Source organism: Malaclemys terrapin, chromosome 23 (assembly GCF_027887155.1).
Source record: "Malaclemys terrapin pileata isolate rMalTer1 chromosome 23, rMalTer1.hap1, whole genome shotgun sequence".
In the NCBI taxonomy this organism is placed as follows: Eukaryota; Metazoa; Chordata; order Testudines; family Emydidae; genus Malaclemys; species Malaclemys terrapin.
Window position 1 is genome coordinate 18922812 of NC_071527.1, and position 18492 is coordinate 18941303.

General features: G+C 58.5%; 2 protein-coding genes across 2 annotated transcripts; both read left to right on the forward strand.

The window, feature by feature from the left end:
- The first annotated feature begins 2386 nt into the window (after positions 1-2386).
- FDX2 (ferredoxin 2) lies at positions 2387-6118 on the forward strand. The gene is made up of 5 exons (XM_054012730.1): positions 2387-2517; positions 3268-3319; positions 4126-4232; positions 4750-4837; positions 5324-6118. The coding sequence occupies exons 1-5, from the start codon at positions 2415-2417 to the stop codon at positions 5478-5480; spliced, it is 507 nt and encodes a 168-aa protein (XP_053868705.1). The 5' UTR covers positions 2387-2414; the 3' UTR covers positions 5481-6118.
- A 4290-nt stretch (positions 6119-10408) lies between these two features.
- On the forward strand, positions 10409-16873 carry ZGLP1 (zinc finger GATA like protein 1). The gene is made up of 5 exons (XM_054012396.1): positions 10409-10785; positions 13197-13309; positions 14446-14539; positions 15396-15527; positions 16825-16873. The coding sequence occupies exons 1-5, from the start codon at positions 10409-10411 to the stop codon at positions 16871-16873; spliced, it is 765 nt and encodes a 254-aa protein (XP_053868371.1).
- Positions 16874-18492: the final 1619 nt, after the last annotated feature.

The window sequence follows — 18492 nt, forward strand, 5'->3', positions numbered from 1 at the left end:
TCCCTTGGAGCTGCACCGCACCCAGGGGCCACTGGCCAGAGGGTGGGCTGGGAGCCAGGCAGACTGGATTGAATCAGGTTTCTCTTGGACATGGCTAAGTCCATGGACACTGGCATGTGCGTCCATCCAGCTACACGTTAGACCCTTCAACTTTCTGTCCCCAGGGAGACTTCACTGAGCTAACAGTCCTGGTGATTCACTGGCCCTGTCACTCCAATACTGCCCCCTACAACCTCCAGCAGCTTTTAGCATCCAGACACCCCCTCTCCCCCCCCCCCTTTGCTACACTGATCTGCATCCCCTCTTGCTTTTACATGAAGGCCTGGGGTAAGTCATAGATCATGTCCAGCGAGGTCTATATTGGTAACAGAAGCCCAGCACAGCTGCAATCAGACCCAGTTCCCTTCCTGCCACTCGGCTCCAAGTGCAGCTGCTAAGCCCGGCTTTCACATCTCTGCTGTCTTGTTCTCATTTTTACTTCATGCCTGCCTTGATTGTTTCCCATCTCCGCCCTTTTCTGGTCATTGCTTGCTGCTGTAGGATGTGGGTAGCAGCTCTTGTGCTCTGGCCTGAGTCAGGGTTCAGCTGGGAACCCAGCTCCATGCAAATGTTTTGTTTGCTGAATTGAAAATTTTTAAAGGAAGAAAAAAATTTGTAATGAGCTCCCTGCACCTGACTTTATCCTTATTAATGTTAGAGGGTGGGGCTAGTCACTGCTTGCATTCTACATCACCAGGACCCGGTGGGGGGGTGGGAGAAAGGGTGTAACCCCCAAGCAGAGCGACCAAGGGGAGGTGGGGGTGGATTTAATTAGAAGGGGAGTAGTGACCCAAGAAGACAAGGTGAGGGTGGCAGACGGCAGGGGAGAAGAGGGAGGGAATGGGGGGAACTTCAGTGGATTTAATCAGCTACCCCCTGCCCTGTGAGTTCTTCAGGGACCCCAGCACGAGGACTGCAGGGAAGTCTGTCCCTTGCAGCTTGCACATACAGAGCCCCTGGGATGGCTGTGGTGGGAAGTAGCAGCAAGATCTATCTCAACTTACCTGCTCCAGGCTGAGGTGGCTTGTGCCTGCTCCCAGCTAATGGAGACAGCTGGTTACGTGGCTGCTGTCCGCGCATCTCCACTGAGCTCATCTCCACCCTGCGCTACGCAGCAGGCGTGGGGCCAGTGCAGCTTCGGCCTAGGCCACGGTGACATCCTCACACAGGACAGCAAACTGTCAGTGTAATGAATGCAACACAGACTAGAACCTGTGCAAACTGCAGTACTAAAGTGGGGGGTGGGCAGCGTGAGGGCCCTGAGCCCATCTCCCACTTCCCAGCTGCGTTCCCTGCTCTGCCGTAGTCTCTGGGGCCCAGGTCCCCGTCCCAGCTCTTAGCAGGTGTGTTGCGGGGGCAGTTGGTAACGTTCAGCTCCTGCCTCTGGAAAGGGGGGTAGAGCAGGGGCGGGCTGTGCCTAAGGCCAGGCACCGAGCCCGGCACCTAGAACCCAGCTCTGCTGCGTCCCAGGCTAGGGCGTGATCCGCTGTGGCTGCTGGCCCCGGCGCCCGATAGATCAGGCGCTCAGCTCCTGGGGTGCTGGGGCAGAAGGACCCAGGGAGGCTTCGTCTGACTCCACTGAAACGGGGACGAGCCAGGTCTCTTTGGCCCCATAGGTGCTGCCCCCCGGGATGGGTGCAGGCCAGGCTGCAGCTGCTGTCCACAGAGCATGGCTGGCACCAGGCTGAGATCCGGCCTGGGCTGGGCTTGGGCATGGCTGTGCTGATGGGGCGGTGCCTGGCAGGGCCCTGCCCCCCACCCCTGGCATAGCCCCCAGCCCCTCCCCCTGGCATAGCCCCAGCCCCCCCACCCCCTCATGGTCCCAGCCCCCCAACCCCCTCCTGGTCCCAGCCCCTCCCCCCGGTATAGCCCCAGCCCCCCAACCCCCTCCTGGTCCCACCCCCACCCACCGCCATGGTCCCAGCCCCCCAACCCCCTCCTGGTCCCAGCCCCTCCCCCCGGCATAGCCCCAGCCCCCCAACCCCCTCCTGGTCCCACCCCCACCCACCGCCATGGTCCCAGCCCCCCAACCCCCTCCTGGTCCCAGCCCCTCCCCCTGGCATAGCCCCAGCCCCCCAACCCCCTCCTGGTCCCAGCCCCTCCCCCCGGCATAGCCCCAGCCCCCCCACCCCCTCATGGTCCCAGCCCCCTCCTGGTCCCAGCCCCTCCCCCCGGCATAGCCCCAGCCCCCCAACCCCCTCCTGGTCCCAGCCCCTCCCCCCGCCATGGTCCCACCCCCACCCCCCTCCTGGTCCCAGCCCCTCCCCCCAGCATGGCCCCGCCCCTCCGCCTCCCTCCTGGTCCCGCCTGTCTCCTGCACTCAGCAGCCGCCGCCAGTGACCTCTGACCTCGGCCTGGGTCACGTGACGCCTGTCATGGCGGCCTCCATGGCCGCCGGTGGCGGGGCTGTGACTCGGCTGCTGCTGGGGGCGGCCGGGGGGCTGCGGCTCCGCCCGGCGCGGGGCTTCCGCACGGCAGGTGGGGCGGGGCGGGGCGGGGCCGGGCCGGGGGGCAGCCCCCCAGTCTCCGTGGGGCGGGGCACCCCGAGCTAGGGCAGAGCCACGCGTGGGGCCCCCACAGCCCCGGGGGAGAAGCGGGCTCGGCCCTGGCCTGCCCCGCCTCGGGCCTCCCAGCGGGAGCTGCCATGGGGCGGGGGGAGGGGAGGCCTGTGACCTGGGCTGAGCCCCACCAGACTCATGTCACAATTCTCACCCTAGCGGGGTGTGATTGCCACCGGCGTGCGCCACCCTCGTGCAAGTTGCACGGTGCTGGTGCGAATGGTGCAGACGGGGTGTGCACTGGTGTGCGACGCCCGGCTGCGCACCAGGCTGACTTGTTCTGCAGGAGCCTGCGTGTCACGCGTTGGGTGTTGAGCGCCTACGGGACGCAGCCCCCTTCCCGCTGCCTTTCAGTGTGAATTGGGCTCCTAATTCCCTTAGGTGCCTTCCCAGGGTCTCGGTCCAGTTGGGATTAATGGTCCTGCCGTATGGGCTTGAGCCTGACGCTCCTTCTGTCCATTGCCTATTCGAACTGGCCCTATTTTAACCTGCCATTCCCATCCCTGCTGCCTCCCCCTGCCCCGTCAGAGACATCCCTGCGCCACCGCCTCGGGTACCGTCCCAGTACACTCTTTGCCCCGTGAGCTTTCACGCTCCTGCCCCGCTCAGGCTGGGCTGACGGGCCCCGGGGAGGTGGTCTGCTAGCTGAGCTGCAATGTATTTTTCCCAGGGGTGTTCCAGGCGGAAGACGAGAGCTGCACAGCGGAGCCCGCGGGCGACACGTGAGTACCAGGTTCTTTTTGCAGCCATCGCGTTGGAGGAGTTACGCTACCTCCTCAACCAGGACGGTCTCTGTTTTCAGAGGCTGCCAGACCTGGTGCAGAAGGATGTGGGGCAGTAGTGGGCTGAGCGCAGCACTGGGGTGCAGGATGCCTGGGTTCTAATCCCAGGGCTGACCCCAACTCCTTGTGTGACCTGTGGCAAGTCACTACTCCTCTTTGTCCCTGGTCAGTAAAACGAGGATCATACCTGCCTCCCTCACCAGGCGGATGTGAGCACTGGGGTATCCAAATAATATTTCCAGACCCTGCCCCTGCCCTCTGTAGGGGGGCTCAGAGAATGGGGTCCGGGGGGGGGGCTCTGCAGCCCTGCAAGAGTGGCAGCATGGCCACGTGGGTGCAGTGCTGGGCTGGGATTTGGGAGACCAGGGTTCTGTTCCCAGCTCTGCCACTTGGGCAAGTCTCTGGGTTGCTCTGTGCCTTAGTTTCCCCACCTGTCACATGACTAGGATGAGCCTGACCTTGCTCTGTAATGCGCTGTGCAACCTGGGGCTGGCGTGTGGCTAATGCCTGTCAATCGCCCTGGTGGAAGAGAGAAGCACCAGGATTGCCGCGTGGTCCCCTTCCAGCTGGCTCGCAGGCTGCCCTAACATTTGGAGGTCTGCTGCGTGTGCCCTGAGAACTGATCTCCCTCACCCCCGTCAGCAGCCCTGGCTCCCTTCACTCTATATAATCCTGCTAGCCCCCGTCTTCCAGTGGCTGCAGGAGGTGGCCGGATCTGATTGTGCTTCCCCAACTCCCTCCTCTAGAGTGAACGTGGTTTTCATTGACCGTTCTGGGCGCCGGATCCCCGTGCAGGGGTGCGTGGGGGAGGACGTGCTGCGCCTGGCCCAGAGGCACAACATCGAACTGGAAGGTCTGTGCCGCTCTGCCCTCCCCTGCCCCGGGCTGGGTGGTAGATGATCGGGGACGCAGACAGCTCCATGGGCCGGTGTGAGTCAGGCACTCCCTGGGCCCCGGCAGCTGCCAGCGTCTGGTATGGCCACGGGATCACTTGGAATCTCTTCAGTGCTCCCTCCCCCTCCCTGCATTTCAGGGGATTTGCCAAGGCCCCAGAGGGGGGCCATGATGCAGGGAGGTGGGAAGGGGCAGGGCGGGGTCAAGCTCATGGTCCCCACACGTTCCTCCCTGTAGCCGGACTCCTCTTCCCCCCCAAGAATCCAGAATGGGGGCACTGAGGCAGTCAGGCTGCCAGAGGGTGTCCCAGAGCTGGACCCGGGGGCAGGAGGGGTCAGAGGTGAGGCACTCATGACCCTCACTACAGGCACACGGCTGGGCTCCCCCTTCTCCCTGGGGGCAGCTCAGGCACCCCCTCCCCCCTTCCACCGCAGGGGCCTTGTCTGCCCCCTGACCCTCCGCTCTTGTGTTCCTAGGCGCCTGCGAAGCCTCCCTGGCTTGCTCCACCTGCCACGTCTACGTGAGCCAGGAGTTGGTGGACAAGCTGCCTGTCCCTGACGAAAGGTAACGGCCTCTGGGCGCCTGGGCCCTGCTGGCGTCCCCCCCCCCCCCCGTCCCCCCCCCCCCACACACACACACCAGGAAAGCAGGGCTCTGCAAGAGCCTAACACTGTATTCCTCCCCCCGTGTGCTGGATGCAGCAGCAGGGTCCCTGCTCCTCACCGTCTAAACAGACCAATGAAGAATTTTCTCCATTTTACAGGTGAGGGAAACTGAGGCCCAGAGCCAGTCAGTGCCCCTCCCCCCGGTCACCACAAGCATTGCCAAAGCTGTGACTCGAACCCAGGGCTCCTGGGGCCCAGTGTTTTAGCCCCAAGCCTGTTCTTTCCCTTTGCAATACTGCCTGGGGTCTGTTCAGCTGCTGCCCTCCTCCCCCCAGCAGCGGCTGCATTTCAGTGAAAGTCGCCTGCGTTCAGCCTGGGAAATGCTGCCAACCAGCTAACGTCCCCCTGCCACGCGGACTCACCCTTGACTCTTCGGCTTCCCTAGGGAGGAAGACATGCTGGACCTGGCCCCACAGCTGCAGGAGAACTCCCGGCTCGGCTGTCAGATCATCCTCACCAAAGAGCTGGAGGGGGCGGAGTTCACCCTGCCCAAAATCACCAGGAACTTCTACGTGGATGGCCACGTTCCCAAGCCCCACTGAAGGCTGGAGGAGTCTCGGGGCTGCCCGTGGCTCTGGGTCTTAGAGAGCCCAAAGCAAGGGGGGCTGGTCGGAGAAAGCTCCCCTGGGGGGCCTGCTGGTGACATGGAGAGGTGGGGGGAGGGGTTGTTAGTTTTATAGGCCCAAGGTGAAGTGCTGAGCTTCCTACAGGCCTGGGGGCGGGTGGGGGGGAAGAGGAGGAAGATGGCAGCAGCAAAGATGCTAGAATAACCCCCCCGAATCCATCCCAGGTCTGCCACCCCCTCCCCAGCAGCGATGTGGGACAGAGGAGGAGAGGGGGCCGTACAACAGCCCGGCCTTTTCTGTTCAGGGAACGTGTATTTATTGGTGGTGGTTAACAAACCCCACAGCCCATCCTGGGGAGCGGAAGGAGGGCAGGTTGTGGGGGCCCAGCAGGGGGCGCTCTGCATTCGCCCTGCCTGGAGGTCAGTTTCTCATGGCGTGCTTTAATAGACATTAGGGGCCTTGGTGCGTTCTCTGTGCCATTTAACGTGGGACGGCACGGACCCAAAGCAGCATATTCTCTGGGCTGGTCACAGTCACTCACCCTGTAACCTCAGGATCAGGGCCACTGCCCCTGCCACAGCTACATTTTATTATTAAAGCTCACGTTTGTACAACACGCTGCCTGCTCTCTTCCCCGGCCCCCAGACCTGAGACTGTCCGCACGGGCGCAGTAGGGAGCAGAGAGCCGCTCGCTCTCCTGCCCGAGCCGAACACTCGTTACAGCTGGGCTGAGCGTCAGTGGTACAAGATTTACCCCTCCTTGGTGCCACCCCCACAGGCTGAGGGGCGTCGGCACCTCACAGGCAGCTCCAGAACCAGAACCCTTCTGCAGCCCCCCTGGAGCACGGGAGGTGGCTGAACATCAGCCAGGGAAGACTAGGGGGTTACCGGATTACACACGCTCCTAGCAGGTGTCTTACCACCACACGCGGGAGCTGGCGCTGCGTAGAACCCCAGGACAGCTGGCTGCTGCGCTCCTCCCTTGGCATCGGTGCTAGACTCAGCAGGATGCCTCAGGGGAGCTGAGCTGCCAGACGCCCCAGCATCCTGGGGGCCGGATCCCACTGAAAGCCAGGAACCAGCTTTGCCAGCCAAACGCCTGTCCAGGTGCTCACTATTTTACCTGTCTGCGAAGAGAGAACACTGCATCTGCCCCCAGATAGAGACACACCCCCCCCCTCCTCTAAACTGTTGCTGTCTGGTTGACAAACAGCCATTGTGTCCCACCCCAGAGATGGCTGCATTGTACTGATGGGGCCGTGCCCCTGCCCTTTGGGGCAGCTCCACCCGCCCATGAGATGTGCACAAGTGGTGCAGCAGAAACCCACCCGACCATCTCCCCACCCAGCCCCCACTGGGGGGTGGGAAGGGCTGGGAACAGTCACAGCAGCTTAGCAAGTCATTGCGGGCGGGGAGGGGGGGGCGGTGTCTGACCTGAAGCCTTTTAGCTTTAGTGGCATGTGCCGTGTCATTCTCCTGCCTGGGGAAGTGGGAACATTCCAGCCCCTTTAGCTCCGTGGCAGCAGGACCTGCGTCCTGGGTGTTCTCCTGACCACCCTGCGTGGTTTGGCATTGGTAGGACAGCCGAGGGCAGGTGGTCTGAGACCCCCCAGACTCAGCCCATGGGGAGTCAGGATTCCTGAGCCCAAGGTCACTCACCCAACAGGAACTGAGCTGAGACCTCAGCCTGCTAGGGCACCCCGGCATGGGAGGGGATGCTGGAGCCAGGCCTGCGGGATTCACCTTGCCCAGCTCTGCCACGTCCAGGCCCCCGGAGCCTGCAGGAGACCTGAGACCCAGCCCCAGGGCAGCTCTTCCCCCAGGCTTGTTCATTGGGGGTATTACAGTCAGTCCAATGACCCAGTCCCAAAGATCTCCCCCAAGCCAGGACAGGGAATGGGGGGACCCAGGGACCTGCCCATGCCATGCAGGACAGCACTGTCCCAGCTCCGTTGCTGTAGCCTCTGGACCATCCAGCCGCTCTGCCTGCCCCGTGCAGCACCATGCGCCCGAGGGGCTCCCAGGCCCAGCAGGGCCCTGGCTGTATGCACAGATCCCCAAGCCAGAAGGGACCCCTGGGAGCCCCTAGTCTGCCCCCCTGCATAGCCCAGGCCAGAGTGGCAGGGGGAGGGGAGGGAAGTCTGAGCAAATGCACCCTTGGCATAACCACAGCAGTATGGGGGGGGGGTCTCCAGCGCTCACAGCTGTGGGTCACATGCATTCACTCACCTGTCAGGTTGCCTCTGGGGCTGCCCCACTGACTGGGGGGTAGGGACTAGCTGAGGCAGGGGCTGCGCTGCTAGGTGGGGGGAGAATCACCCCTAGGTGGTGCTCACCATCCACAGCCCGGGCAAGGGGGAGACGGGGGGGGGGGGGTCCGGGTCTCCCCCAGCCCCACTGGGCTGAGAGCTCCTACCCCTGCTCCTGGGGGAGCCGCTCTGGGGTCCTCCCACGCTTCAGGGCTTGGCAGAGCCAGGCAGGGCCCTGCCCCCTCCCAGCTGCAAACCCGCTGCGGCCCCTCCCCGCAGAGGGGGCAGACACCCAACTGCTGGGGCAGGTGGACATCACCCCCCGGTACCAGCACAAAGAGACACGAGACCCCCCCGCGGCCAGGCTCCCTCCAGCCCGGGCCGCCCCGGCCCTCCGGGCTCTTATAGGGCGAGGCGCCGGCTGCCCAGGTGTGTCCGGTTAAGTCCCCCCCCCCGCCCCCCAGCTGGGGCTGCGGCCTTGCTCCGGCCGCTCCCCGCAGCGAGGCTCCCGGCCCCGCGCATGGAGGGGGAGCTGTTCCTGGACGGGCACCCCCCCGACTTCTCCCTCCTGCAGCAGCTGCTCTTCCCGCCCTGCCTGGAGCCGGAGCCCGGCAGCCCAGCCCGGGGCCCGGCCAGCCCGGGAGGGGGAGCCAGGTCAGCGCTAGGGCGGGGCAATCCGGATCGGGATCGGCCCCATGGACCTGTCCCCGGGGGCGGGGGAGAAGAGACGAGGAATCGGGATCAGCTCCATGGATATGTCCCCCCCATGCACCTGCCCGTAGGAAGAGAATCCGGATCAGCCCCACGCGCTTGCCCCGGGGGGACGGGAGGATCCGGATCAGCCCCACGCGCTTGCCCCGGGGGGACGGGAGGAGAATCCGGATCAGCCCCACGCGCTTGCCCCGGGGGGACGGGAGGATCCGGATCAGCCCCACGCGCTTGCCCCTGGGGGAGGGGAGGATCCGGATCAGCCCCACGCGCTTGCCCCGGGGGGAGGGAGGATCCGGATCAGCCCCACGCGCTTGGCCCGGGGGCACGGGAGGATCCGGATCAGCCCCACGCGCTTGCCCCGGGGGGACGGGAGGAGAATCCGGATCAGCCCCACGCGCTTGCCCCGGGGGGACGGGAGGATCCGGATCAGCCCCACGCGCTTGCCCCGGGGGGACGGGAGGATCCGGATCAGCCCCACGCGCTTGTCCCGCGGGAGGAGGATCCGGATCAGCCCCACGCGCTTGGCCTGGGGGGACAGGAGGATCCGGATCAGCCCCACGCGCTTGCCCCGGGGGAGGGGAGGATCCGGATCAGCCCCACGCGCTTGCCCCGGGGGAGGAGGATCCGGATCAGCCCCACGCGCTTGCCCCGCGGGGAGGGGAGGATCTGGATCAGCCCCACGCGCTTGCCCTCGAGCTGGGCGCGAGCTCGGGGCTGTTTTGGGCGGGCAGCTCGCGAGCCGCAGCCTCCAGCTGTCATTGGCCGGGGGCTGCGGGCGGGATCCCGAGGCCGGCAGCACCCAGCCGGGGGGAGGGGGCAGGTCGATGGGGAGCTGAGCCTAGGGGCTGGGAGGGGGCTGAGGGGGCTACCCCTGGGGATGGGGGGGGGAGAGGAGCTGCCCGGGTGGGGGAAGGAGGATGGGGAGGGGATCAGGCCCCGGGGGGGTGGGGGAAGCTGCCCACGGGGGGTGAGTGGGGAGCTGCCCCAGGGCGGGGGAGGGGATCAGGCCCCGGGGGGAGGTGCCCACGGGGGGTGAGTGGGGAGCTGCCCCGGGGGAGGGGATCAGGCCCCGGGGGGAGGGGGAGGTGCCCACGGGGGGTGAGTGGGGAGCTGCCCCGGGGGAGGGGGAGGGGATCAGGCCCCGGGGGGAGGGGGAGGGGATGAGGCCCCGGGGGGTGAGTGGGGAGCTGCCCCGGGGGTGGGGGAGGGGATCAGGCCCCGGGGGGAGGGGGAGGGGATGAGGCCCCAGGGGGTGAGTGGGGAGCTGCCCCGGGGGTGGGGGAGGGGATCAGGCCCCGGGGGGGGGAAGCTGCCCACGGGGGGGGTGTGGGGAGCTGCCCCGGCGGAGGGGGAGGGGATCAGGCCCCGGGGGGGGAAGCTGCCCACGGGGGGGTGAGTGGGGAACTGCCCCGGGGGAGGGGGAGGGGATCAGGCCCCGGGGGGGGGGGAAGCTGCCCACGGGGGGGTGAGTGGGGAGCTGCCCCGGGGGTGGGGGAGGGGATCAGGCCCCGGGGGGGGGGGGAAGCTGCCCACGGGGGGGTGAGTGGGGAGCTGCCCCGGGGGAGGGGGAGGGGATCAGGCCCCGAGGGGGGGGGAAGCTGCCCACGGGGGGCGAGTGGGGAGCTGCCCCGCGCCCCCGCCCCCCCTCCCGCGGGCCCCTGGGTGCTCCGCCCCCCTAACGCCCCTGTGCTCTGCTCCCCCAGGCCCGCGGGGCGCCCCCGCCCGGAGCCCCTGCCCAGCATGGCCTGCTGCCTGCAGGTCCCCGACAGCAGCGCCCTGAGCTTCCTGCAGGAGTCCGCCCAGCGGCTGCCCCAGGCGCCGGGGGGCCAGCAGGAGCCGAGCCGTCCGCCGCCGCCGGGGCCAGCCGTGCGCCCAGGGCGCAGCGCCCCGCCGCAGCCGCAGCCCGGGGGCAGCCCCCTCGCTCCCCTGGGCACCTGCAGCCCCATGGACACCCTGAGTCTCATCAGCCTGCACTGCTCTCATCTGGTGTCCGGCGCGGCGGCGCCAGCCAGCCCCCCCGAGACTGGGGCAGGGCCCCCGACGATGTCCCCCTGCCTCCTCCCCATAGACTTCAATGGCGACCCGCCCAGAGAGGCCGGGGCAGCGGGGCAGGAGGGGCGGAGCGGGGAGCCAGGGGCCGGCGGCCCCAGCCAGCCTGAGCCGGGCTGCAGGAGGAGAAATCCCCGCAAGCAGCCCGCACCCAGCCGGAGCGCTGAGGCCCGAGACCCCAATTTCCAGGGGGTGACGCTCTGCATGCGCCTGTGTCTTTGCCAAGGCAGCTCCGATGGGTACCAGCTCCTCATCCGCCCCCAGTTCAGCAGGTACAGGGCTCCTGTCGCAGCCTGGGCACTGATCACTCTCTCTGCTAGGGGAGACCGGACTTGTCTGTCTAAACTACCCCCACAGGCACCAGAGATAGCTTGCTAGCTACCCCTATGGCACCCAGGATTTATCTACCCATCCACTCACCAAACATGCCCATAATCTGTCTGTCTATCTATCTATCAATCTATCCCCATCCACCCCCCATCTCTCTCTCTATCCCCATCCACCCCCTCTATCTATCCATCCCCATCCACCCCTTCTATCTATCTATCTATCTATCTATCTATCTATCTATCTATCTATCTATCTATCCACACCCCACCCCTCATCTATCCCCTCCACCCCTCTAGCTAGCTATCCATCCCCATCCACCCCAGTATCTATCTAGCTATCTAGCTATCTATCCCCATACACCCCCCATCTATCCCCATACACCCCCCATCTATCTATCTATCCATCCCCATCCAGCCTCGCTAACTATCTATCTATCCCCATACAACCCCATCTATCTATCTATCTATCTATCTATCTATCTATCTATCTATCTATCCCCATACCCCCATCTATCTATCTATCTATCTATCTATCTATCTATCCCCATACTCTCTCTCTCTATCCCCCCCACACCCATTATTTAGCCATCCTTTCCCATGCACACACCCCGCCATGGAGCTCTCTCCAATCACACGTGTTGTGGCGTGCCTGTCACTGTGCTATCTACGGGCTGAAAGCACTAGGAAAGCATGAGTCACACCAAAGAGGGCAGGTTCCCTGCTTTATGATTGTTTATCATGTCTGTGTCTGTGTCTTCTCCAGGTGCTAAAGGAGCCGCCAGCCCCAACTCCTGCCATCTCTCTTGCAAGCTTCCCCCCCCCCCAAGCCTTTGGATACTGGGGAACTGTACAGAGCTCTGTGTAGGGACCCCCTTTCTGCAGGGTGTGGGGGTCAGAGATACTGAGCTGGGATTTGTCCTTAAGGATATGATCTGACAGTGTGTTATCGTAACACAAATTATGTCATTTCCCCATCCCAGACTCCATTGTCTCTCCCCTAGTGCTTTCCGCTCATATCATGATCAGGTTTATTTATTTTGGGGGGGAGGGGAGGGGATCCTTTGTTCTCTGGCACTTTAAACTGCAGCCAGTTGGAACTGACTTAGACCAGAGGCATTGGCAGACCGGCTCAGCCCCAACACCCAGTCTCTGCCAGTGGCCAGCCCCAGCTGTTTCAAAGGCAGGTGTAAGAGCCCGGCAGTAACAGCTGGGGGATAATCTGACCCCCACTTGAAGTCTCTATCAGAGAGAGGTTGGTTTAAGCCCTGGAGCGTGAGGTTTACTGTCTCTTCCAGTAATATCTCGTACTGCAGTCGGGTCTTCTCGCACTTGCTAACGTGTCCGTCAAAATACATGGCAACCACCAAACGCCTTTTAAAGTTACAGAGCAGAAGAAAAGAGACTTCACTTTGGTTCTGTTTTCAGCCTTCTTTAGCCTGGAGAGATACATGGAAATGTTGAAAATTCACATTCGGGCCGGTATCGAGGGGGAAGTGTTTTTTAGCCACCTAAGTGTTTTAGGAGCACACGTTCCATTGACTTTTGAAAGGGACGTTTGTGCCTAAATCCCTTCCGGTATTTTTGAAAAACTCCCCCTCAGTCCTTAGGCAGTTGGGGCCTGATTTGCCGTTGCCACATTCAAGGAAAACGGAAATTGGCAAATTCAAACCGAGACTAGGAAATCCTTTTTTAAATGCAACATGTAAGTAGGCCATGGAACGTATTGCAACGGGAGGTCCCAGCGGCCTAGAATGTAGTGCGATTCCAAGAGGGATTGGACAATATGTGGATCTGCAGAGCTCTAACCGCTAGTGCTAATAACCATTTTGGAAGGGACATTAAACCTCCAATCCCTAACTACTAGGGGTTAGGATCAGACCTACATGGGGGGCAGATTACCTCACATCTGCCTGCTCTGGAGTTTCTTGCCCCTTTCTCAGAAGGAGCTGGTGATTTGGGAAGTCCTAGGGCCTGCGTTGTACAGGAGGTCAGTGATCACAACATAGGTTTTATGATCTATGACTCCGTTGTGCTGTCCCCGGACTAGGCGGCCCGTAGGTCAGATCCACTATGGCATCTCCTCTGTCCTGCACCTCGTACTCTCATTGGCACCAGTGGAGAGAGGCTGTGAAAAACAACAGGCTGATCTGGGAGCATTTTGTGCCCCCTTTGCTGGGTATCCGTGATTGCCCAACAAGCAGAGGGATGAAAAATCTGACCCTCGGTAGCTAATGTTTGTTGGTTTGGGAGGAAGATTTGTTAAATGCTGTTCCACTGGTTTTTGCTCTTTGTTTTGTTTGTTTGAAAGTAATGTCACAACCTGGTAAGATTTGTCTCATCTAATCTGTCTGCAGTGCCACGTGCGGGAAAAGAAGCCGTAACCCAAATCCAAGTCCCATCTCTTTAACAAGAGAATTCTGCAGAGCCAGCAGTTCTGAGGAGGATCAAGGCTCCCTCTCTGTCCAGAGTATGTTGCTTTTCAGAAACAAAACCCTTTACTATCAAATGGTAACACTCTGAACCGATGGGGGCAGCTATATGGGGCCCGATTCTCCTATTGCTGGGAGAAATTTAGTCCTGTGCGGAGACCAGCTTAAGATCTATACTCCGCTTCAATTTCTCTCTAACCAGATCCTAGCTGGTGGAAATCAGACATAGCTCCAAGGAGCAGCTAGAGACTTACAGAACCGCAGGGTTAGAAGGGACCACAATGGTCTACTCTAACCCCCTGGCAAGGTGCAGGAGTTGTTGTGTCTAAACCATCCAAGACAGGTGGCACCAGCCTCCTTTTGAAAACCTTCAGTGAAGGAGCTTCCACGACCTCCTGAGGCGTCTGATGCTGATTTACGCCAACTGAGGATCTGGGCTTTTATAATTGACGTGCTTCCTCTCACATGTACTTACTACCAGGGGTGGCACTTACTTCTGTGAGCAGTCCCCTTAACTTCAACAGGCAATACTCATGGTTGTAAGCGTAATATGTACTTGTATGGCTGGACACTGGTTTTGTAATTGTGTTATTTAATTCTAGGGTTAGTTTTGGAGACAGTTGATAAGAAAAGCTATGACAAAATAAAGTTGCAACAGTACTGTACCTATTGTGACTTTCTTTTTCTTTTCTTCCGCCACACCACAAACTAAAATCATATTTATCCACCAGAAAGGAAATGGATCTCAAAGCCCTTTCCCTTGTTTCCCAATACCTGGGGATTGTGGTTTTAATACACCCAGAGCTGTTGCTTTGTGACATAAGGCACATCAGACATTAGGCACAAATTTGTAACGGTGAGCGGTGACTCACCATGGGAAAAAAGCTACCAAGGGAAGTGGTGGGGTCTTCATCTCATGAGGTCTTTATATCCAGACTGGGGAGGCGTTTTAGCAAAACACAAGTGATTGGGCTCAATATAGGGGTAAATAAAGGGGTGAAATGTACTGGCCTGTGGCAGGGAGGAGGTCAGGGTAGACGATCTAATCATAGAAGGGTAGGGCTGGAAGGGATGTCAGTACGTCCCCTGCACTCAGTGCATGATGCTTAAACTCCATGAAGCTGTGCCATAAAGCCACCACGCAGCCCACGTCTGACCTTTGTCTTTTCCTTAGGCGCTAAGTGTTGCGCTTCCTGCCAGACGAGGAAAACTCCCCTGTGGAGGATTGCTGAGGACGGCATCCCACTCTGCAACGCTTGTGGCATCAGGTACCTGTGATATATGCTGCCAATGTTGCTTTCTGAAACTGTGCACAAAAGGGCCAGGCCAAGGTCTGTGCAAAATGAAATATGTGGGTAAGTGTTTGCGGGATTGAGGCTTTTAGATTCCTGTATTCAGGCACCTAAACGAGCAGTTTGTTGCCACATTCTGAGCACCCAGCAGATCCCGCTTGGGTTAAAACTGGGGAGGTGCCTGGCATAAGATGGCAGCGACGCCAGGCCCTTATTTAGGGCCTAAATCAATATTGCCGGCTCTCACGATCTTATTGGGAATCTTGCAATAATTGGTGTTTTTCTGGAAGTGCCAGCTCCCAGAGTCATGTGATTATCCAAAACACTACGCTTTAATTTTTGAAAAATGGTTCAGAAAAAAGCTTGAAACTTTGAAAATGGTCACAGAGCTGAAAACATGCCCCTAGTTGACCATATGAAGGCTCTGAAGCCAGACAGCAATGACAAAGAAATCAACATTTTATTCTTTTTTCGGTTGGTTTTGAAGCTAACCCCTTGATGTTTTTGAGGATCGGCTGACTGGTGGTTTTTGAATACTTGGGGCTGGCAAGGCCACTAAATATGGATTTAGGAGCTGAACCCAGGCCCAGATTCTCAAAGGTGCCTAACTCCTCTTGATTTCAAGGCACCTAAACACCTTTGAGAATCTGGGCCCCATTTCCAAAATTCTTGGCCCAAGGCATTTTCTTAAATAAATTCCACCCTAAATATCCCCCTTCTAAGCAAAGGGAACATTTCAAAAGACTAAGGGGGATATAACAGGATTATTCCACTTTTGGCTAAAAATGAATATATCTGAACCAACTTATTCCCCCCCCCCCCACACACACAGGTACAAAAAGTACAGGATACGATGTTTCCGCTGTTGGAATATCCCGAAGAAAAGTGGAAAACCTTACTCCCGTTGCTCTAACTGCGGAGACAGACTGCGCGTGGCCGTGGCCCAGCAGAGAACCGGGAAAAGGTCATTCCCATTTTATTTATTTATGTTTAAAAAAGGAACAGCTCTGGCTGAATCGCAACATCCTTATTTTAAAATGAACCCCCCTGCACCTCTTCCAGAGCCTTTGCTCAGACAACCTGGGCAGTGGACGCCACAGACTTGATACAGTGAAATTGTTGATACTAGTGAAGGGGAATGGAAGGAGTGAATTGTGTAAATGTATCAATGGAGGCAACTCTTGGTTACCCTGAAGTTAGTTTGTGCTTAGAGGGTGAAATTCACCCTTCTGCAGAGAGTCAGAACAAAATCTAGGGCCTCTTGTTCCATTTAAGCAAGGAGCCTTGTACTGCCTCTTCCCACATATTAAGTTTCACCTACTGGAGATACTTTCCTCTGGAAAATAGATATTATTTTGCTACAATAAGTTATTTTGCAGTAGAAACATTCTCATCCTCTCTGTACTCGGGCAGTGTGTGCGTGTGTGTGTGTGTCTCCCTCCCTGGCCCTGCTGAAGGAGAAGAGTCCTGCCCTGTGTGTGTGTTGTGAGGCAGGAAGGAATTGCCTTCAAGTAAAAACAACACACACTTGACCTGACACAGCTGGACCTGTCTGCAGCCAGAAGTTGGCTTGTGCACCGGGTATTTAAACATGCTACCAGCCTCCTTTCTTCGTCACTTGCCTTTCACTGGCTTTTCTCTCTGTTGCATTTGTTTTCTGCTGCACCGTTCGCCTGCAGTAGTTTAGCAAAGTGACAGAGTTGAAAAGAGACGGGACAGGCTGTGGGCTCAACTTAGCAAGAGGGAAGTGGCTGATTGTAGCTCTCCCAGTAGCACTGGCTCTAGAGTGATTTCTCGTTCCCCCTTCCCCCAGCTCCCCACTCTGGCCTGCTCTCAAATATTTCGGAGGTTGAAGGCTCTGAAATGTACCCATCCTGCACCTCTGTCTCTCTGCACTCTCAGTGCATCTTTCACAAGAGTCAGCTGGGTGGTCCAGTGGATCCCGCCCTGGCCGGCGAGTCAGGAGCTCTGGGTTCCAGTTGCGACACTGGCTCTGCACTGATCTCCGGTGAGTTGCCACTCAAGGCCTCTGTTTCCTGCTCTTTGGGGCCGGGAGTGTCTCTCGCCCTATGTTTGTACAGCACCCCAGTCTCACTTGGGGTCTTCTCATGCCACTATAATACCCACACTTCCCCGTGACGATGGATGCCTGCCTCTGATCCAGGCCTTTTCACTCCTACAACTCGAACAGGGGAACGATCGTAGTAACTGTAGGTTTAAAGGACATAATTGAATTAGGCTCCTTTTGTTTTATTTTCTAGAAAATGCGACGACCTCCTTAAATCTCAAGCAAGGACTCTTTGCTATTAGCTGGGCGGCGGGCTGCGAAGCAGAGGGCACTGGTATCTGCTGGAGTGAGCAGGAGACCAGCGCGGCCCTGCAGTCTGAGCGGAGGGATGCGAGACGCGTTGGCTCAGTCCAGTTGCCTTTAGGACCAGTTGTTGCTTTTCCCCTGCCTCTCGGGCTGCTGTGTTCTGTAAAACGAATGTTTGATCCTGCCTTTGTTTGCGCGAGCAACTCGGGAAGTGGACGAGAAAATGAACCCAGGTTTTTGCACAGGTGAAGTTGTTACAGAGCTTGACTGAGGGGTGGGAAAATAAGAGTTTGACTCTTAAGCTTGCTCCTGGCTCACCTGGCGGGTGTGAGTGTGGGGGGCTGCTTGTTCGGACCCCACGACACCCTGGCCAGCAGTGATACGCCCAGGGCCTAACCTGTCTTGACTGTAGAACAGATCACTGCAGCGAGGCTCTTTCTAGCAGTGGGGCAAATGCAGACTCCAGAATAAAGGGAGATCATTCCGGATGTTAAAGAAAATAACATATTCGCTCCATTCAGATAGTAACTTGCACCTGAGGCAGCAACAATCGCTGCTACGGACATGAGCTGAACATGTAGATTCTGGCAATGCTTAAAAACCCGCTCAGAATGAAATGAAGCTTTGTTAAGGGGTTAGATCAATATTCGTTCATGGGCCCCAATGAAGAGCTTTCCTGTTAACGTGCTGATGTCTTTCCAAGGAGAGACACTAAGACTTGTAAACTTGCAGGGCTCAGACCTCAAAGCTTTTATATTTGCTAATTTAAAAAAACTAAATAACAACAAGTTAGTTGGGGATAATGAATATGGAACCTCATTTGTTTTGTTGCACTAAACTTAGTAAGGGTTGCACTTTTTGAATAGAGATTATCTCCTTCATTAGCTTGTTCTGCATTTCAGAAACTTATGCCCATTCTCAATTAGTTTGTTACTTAAAATAGTACCTATGGGGCATTCTTGTACAAAATGATTATCTCGATATATTTATACGTGTAAATAATATATTTATTTTTGCAGTGCGGCACTGTTTACACACACCCACACACACACCCACACACTTTATGTGCCAAGTTGTGAACTTGGATGAAAATGGCCATGTTTTCTCCTTTCTGGTACAAATGTTCAAACGCTCCAGCGTGGTGACAATGCGGGGAAGATGTGGTTTAAGATGATTGGGTATTGGGTTTTTTGGCTTTCGTTCAGGAGTGAATCTAATGGTTGCACTTTAGAATAAAACTGGCTTCTTGTTGCTGTGTATGGAAAGACTCTACTCGTGCGTCCCTTTTGAGTTTCGATGTGACATGTTGGTTTCTCCCGGGAGATATAAAGCCAGGCCTCCCCTATTCACAGCTGATTCAATCCATTTGAGGCGCTATCTCAGTGGTTTACAAGTGGCAAAAAGAGTCTTGAAATCAATGGGTGTTAGATGCTTAAACACCTTAGAGGAGCCAGGCCTAAGTGACTTAGGAGCCTAGCTGTCTCCAAGAGCTTTACCCATGAGCAATCCCATCTCTACTCAACACAGCACTTAAGCATGTGCTTAAAGTCAAGGTCTTTGCCATATCGGGGCCTTAATAGGAGGCCTAGAGGCAGTGAATTCAGATGTTCCATGG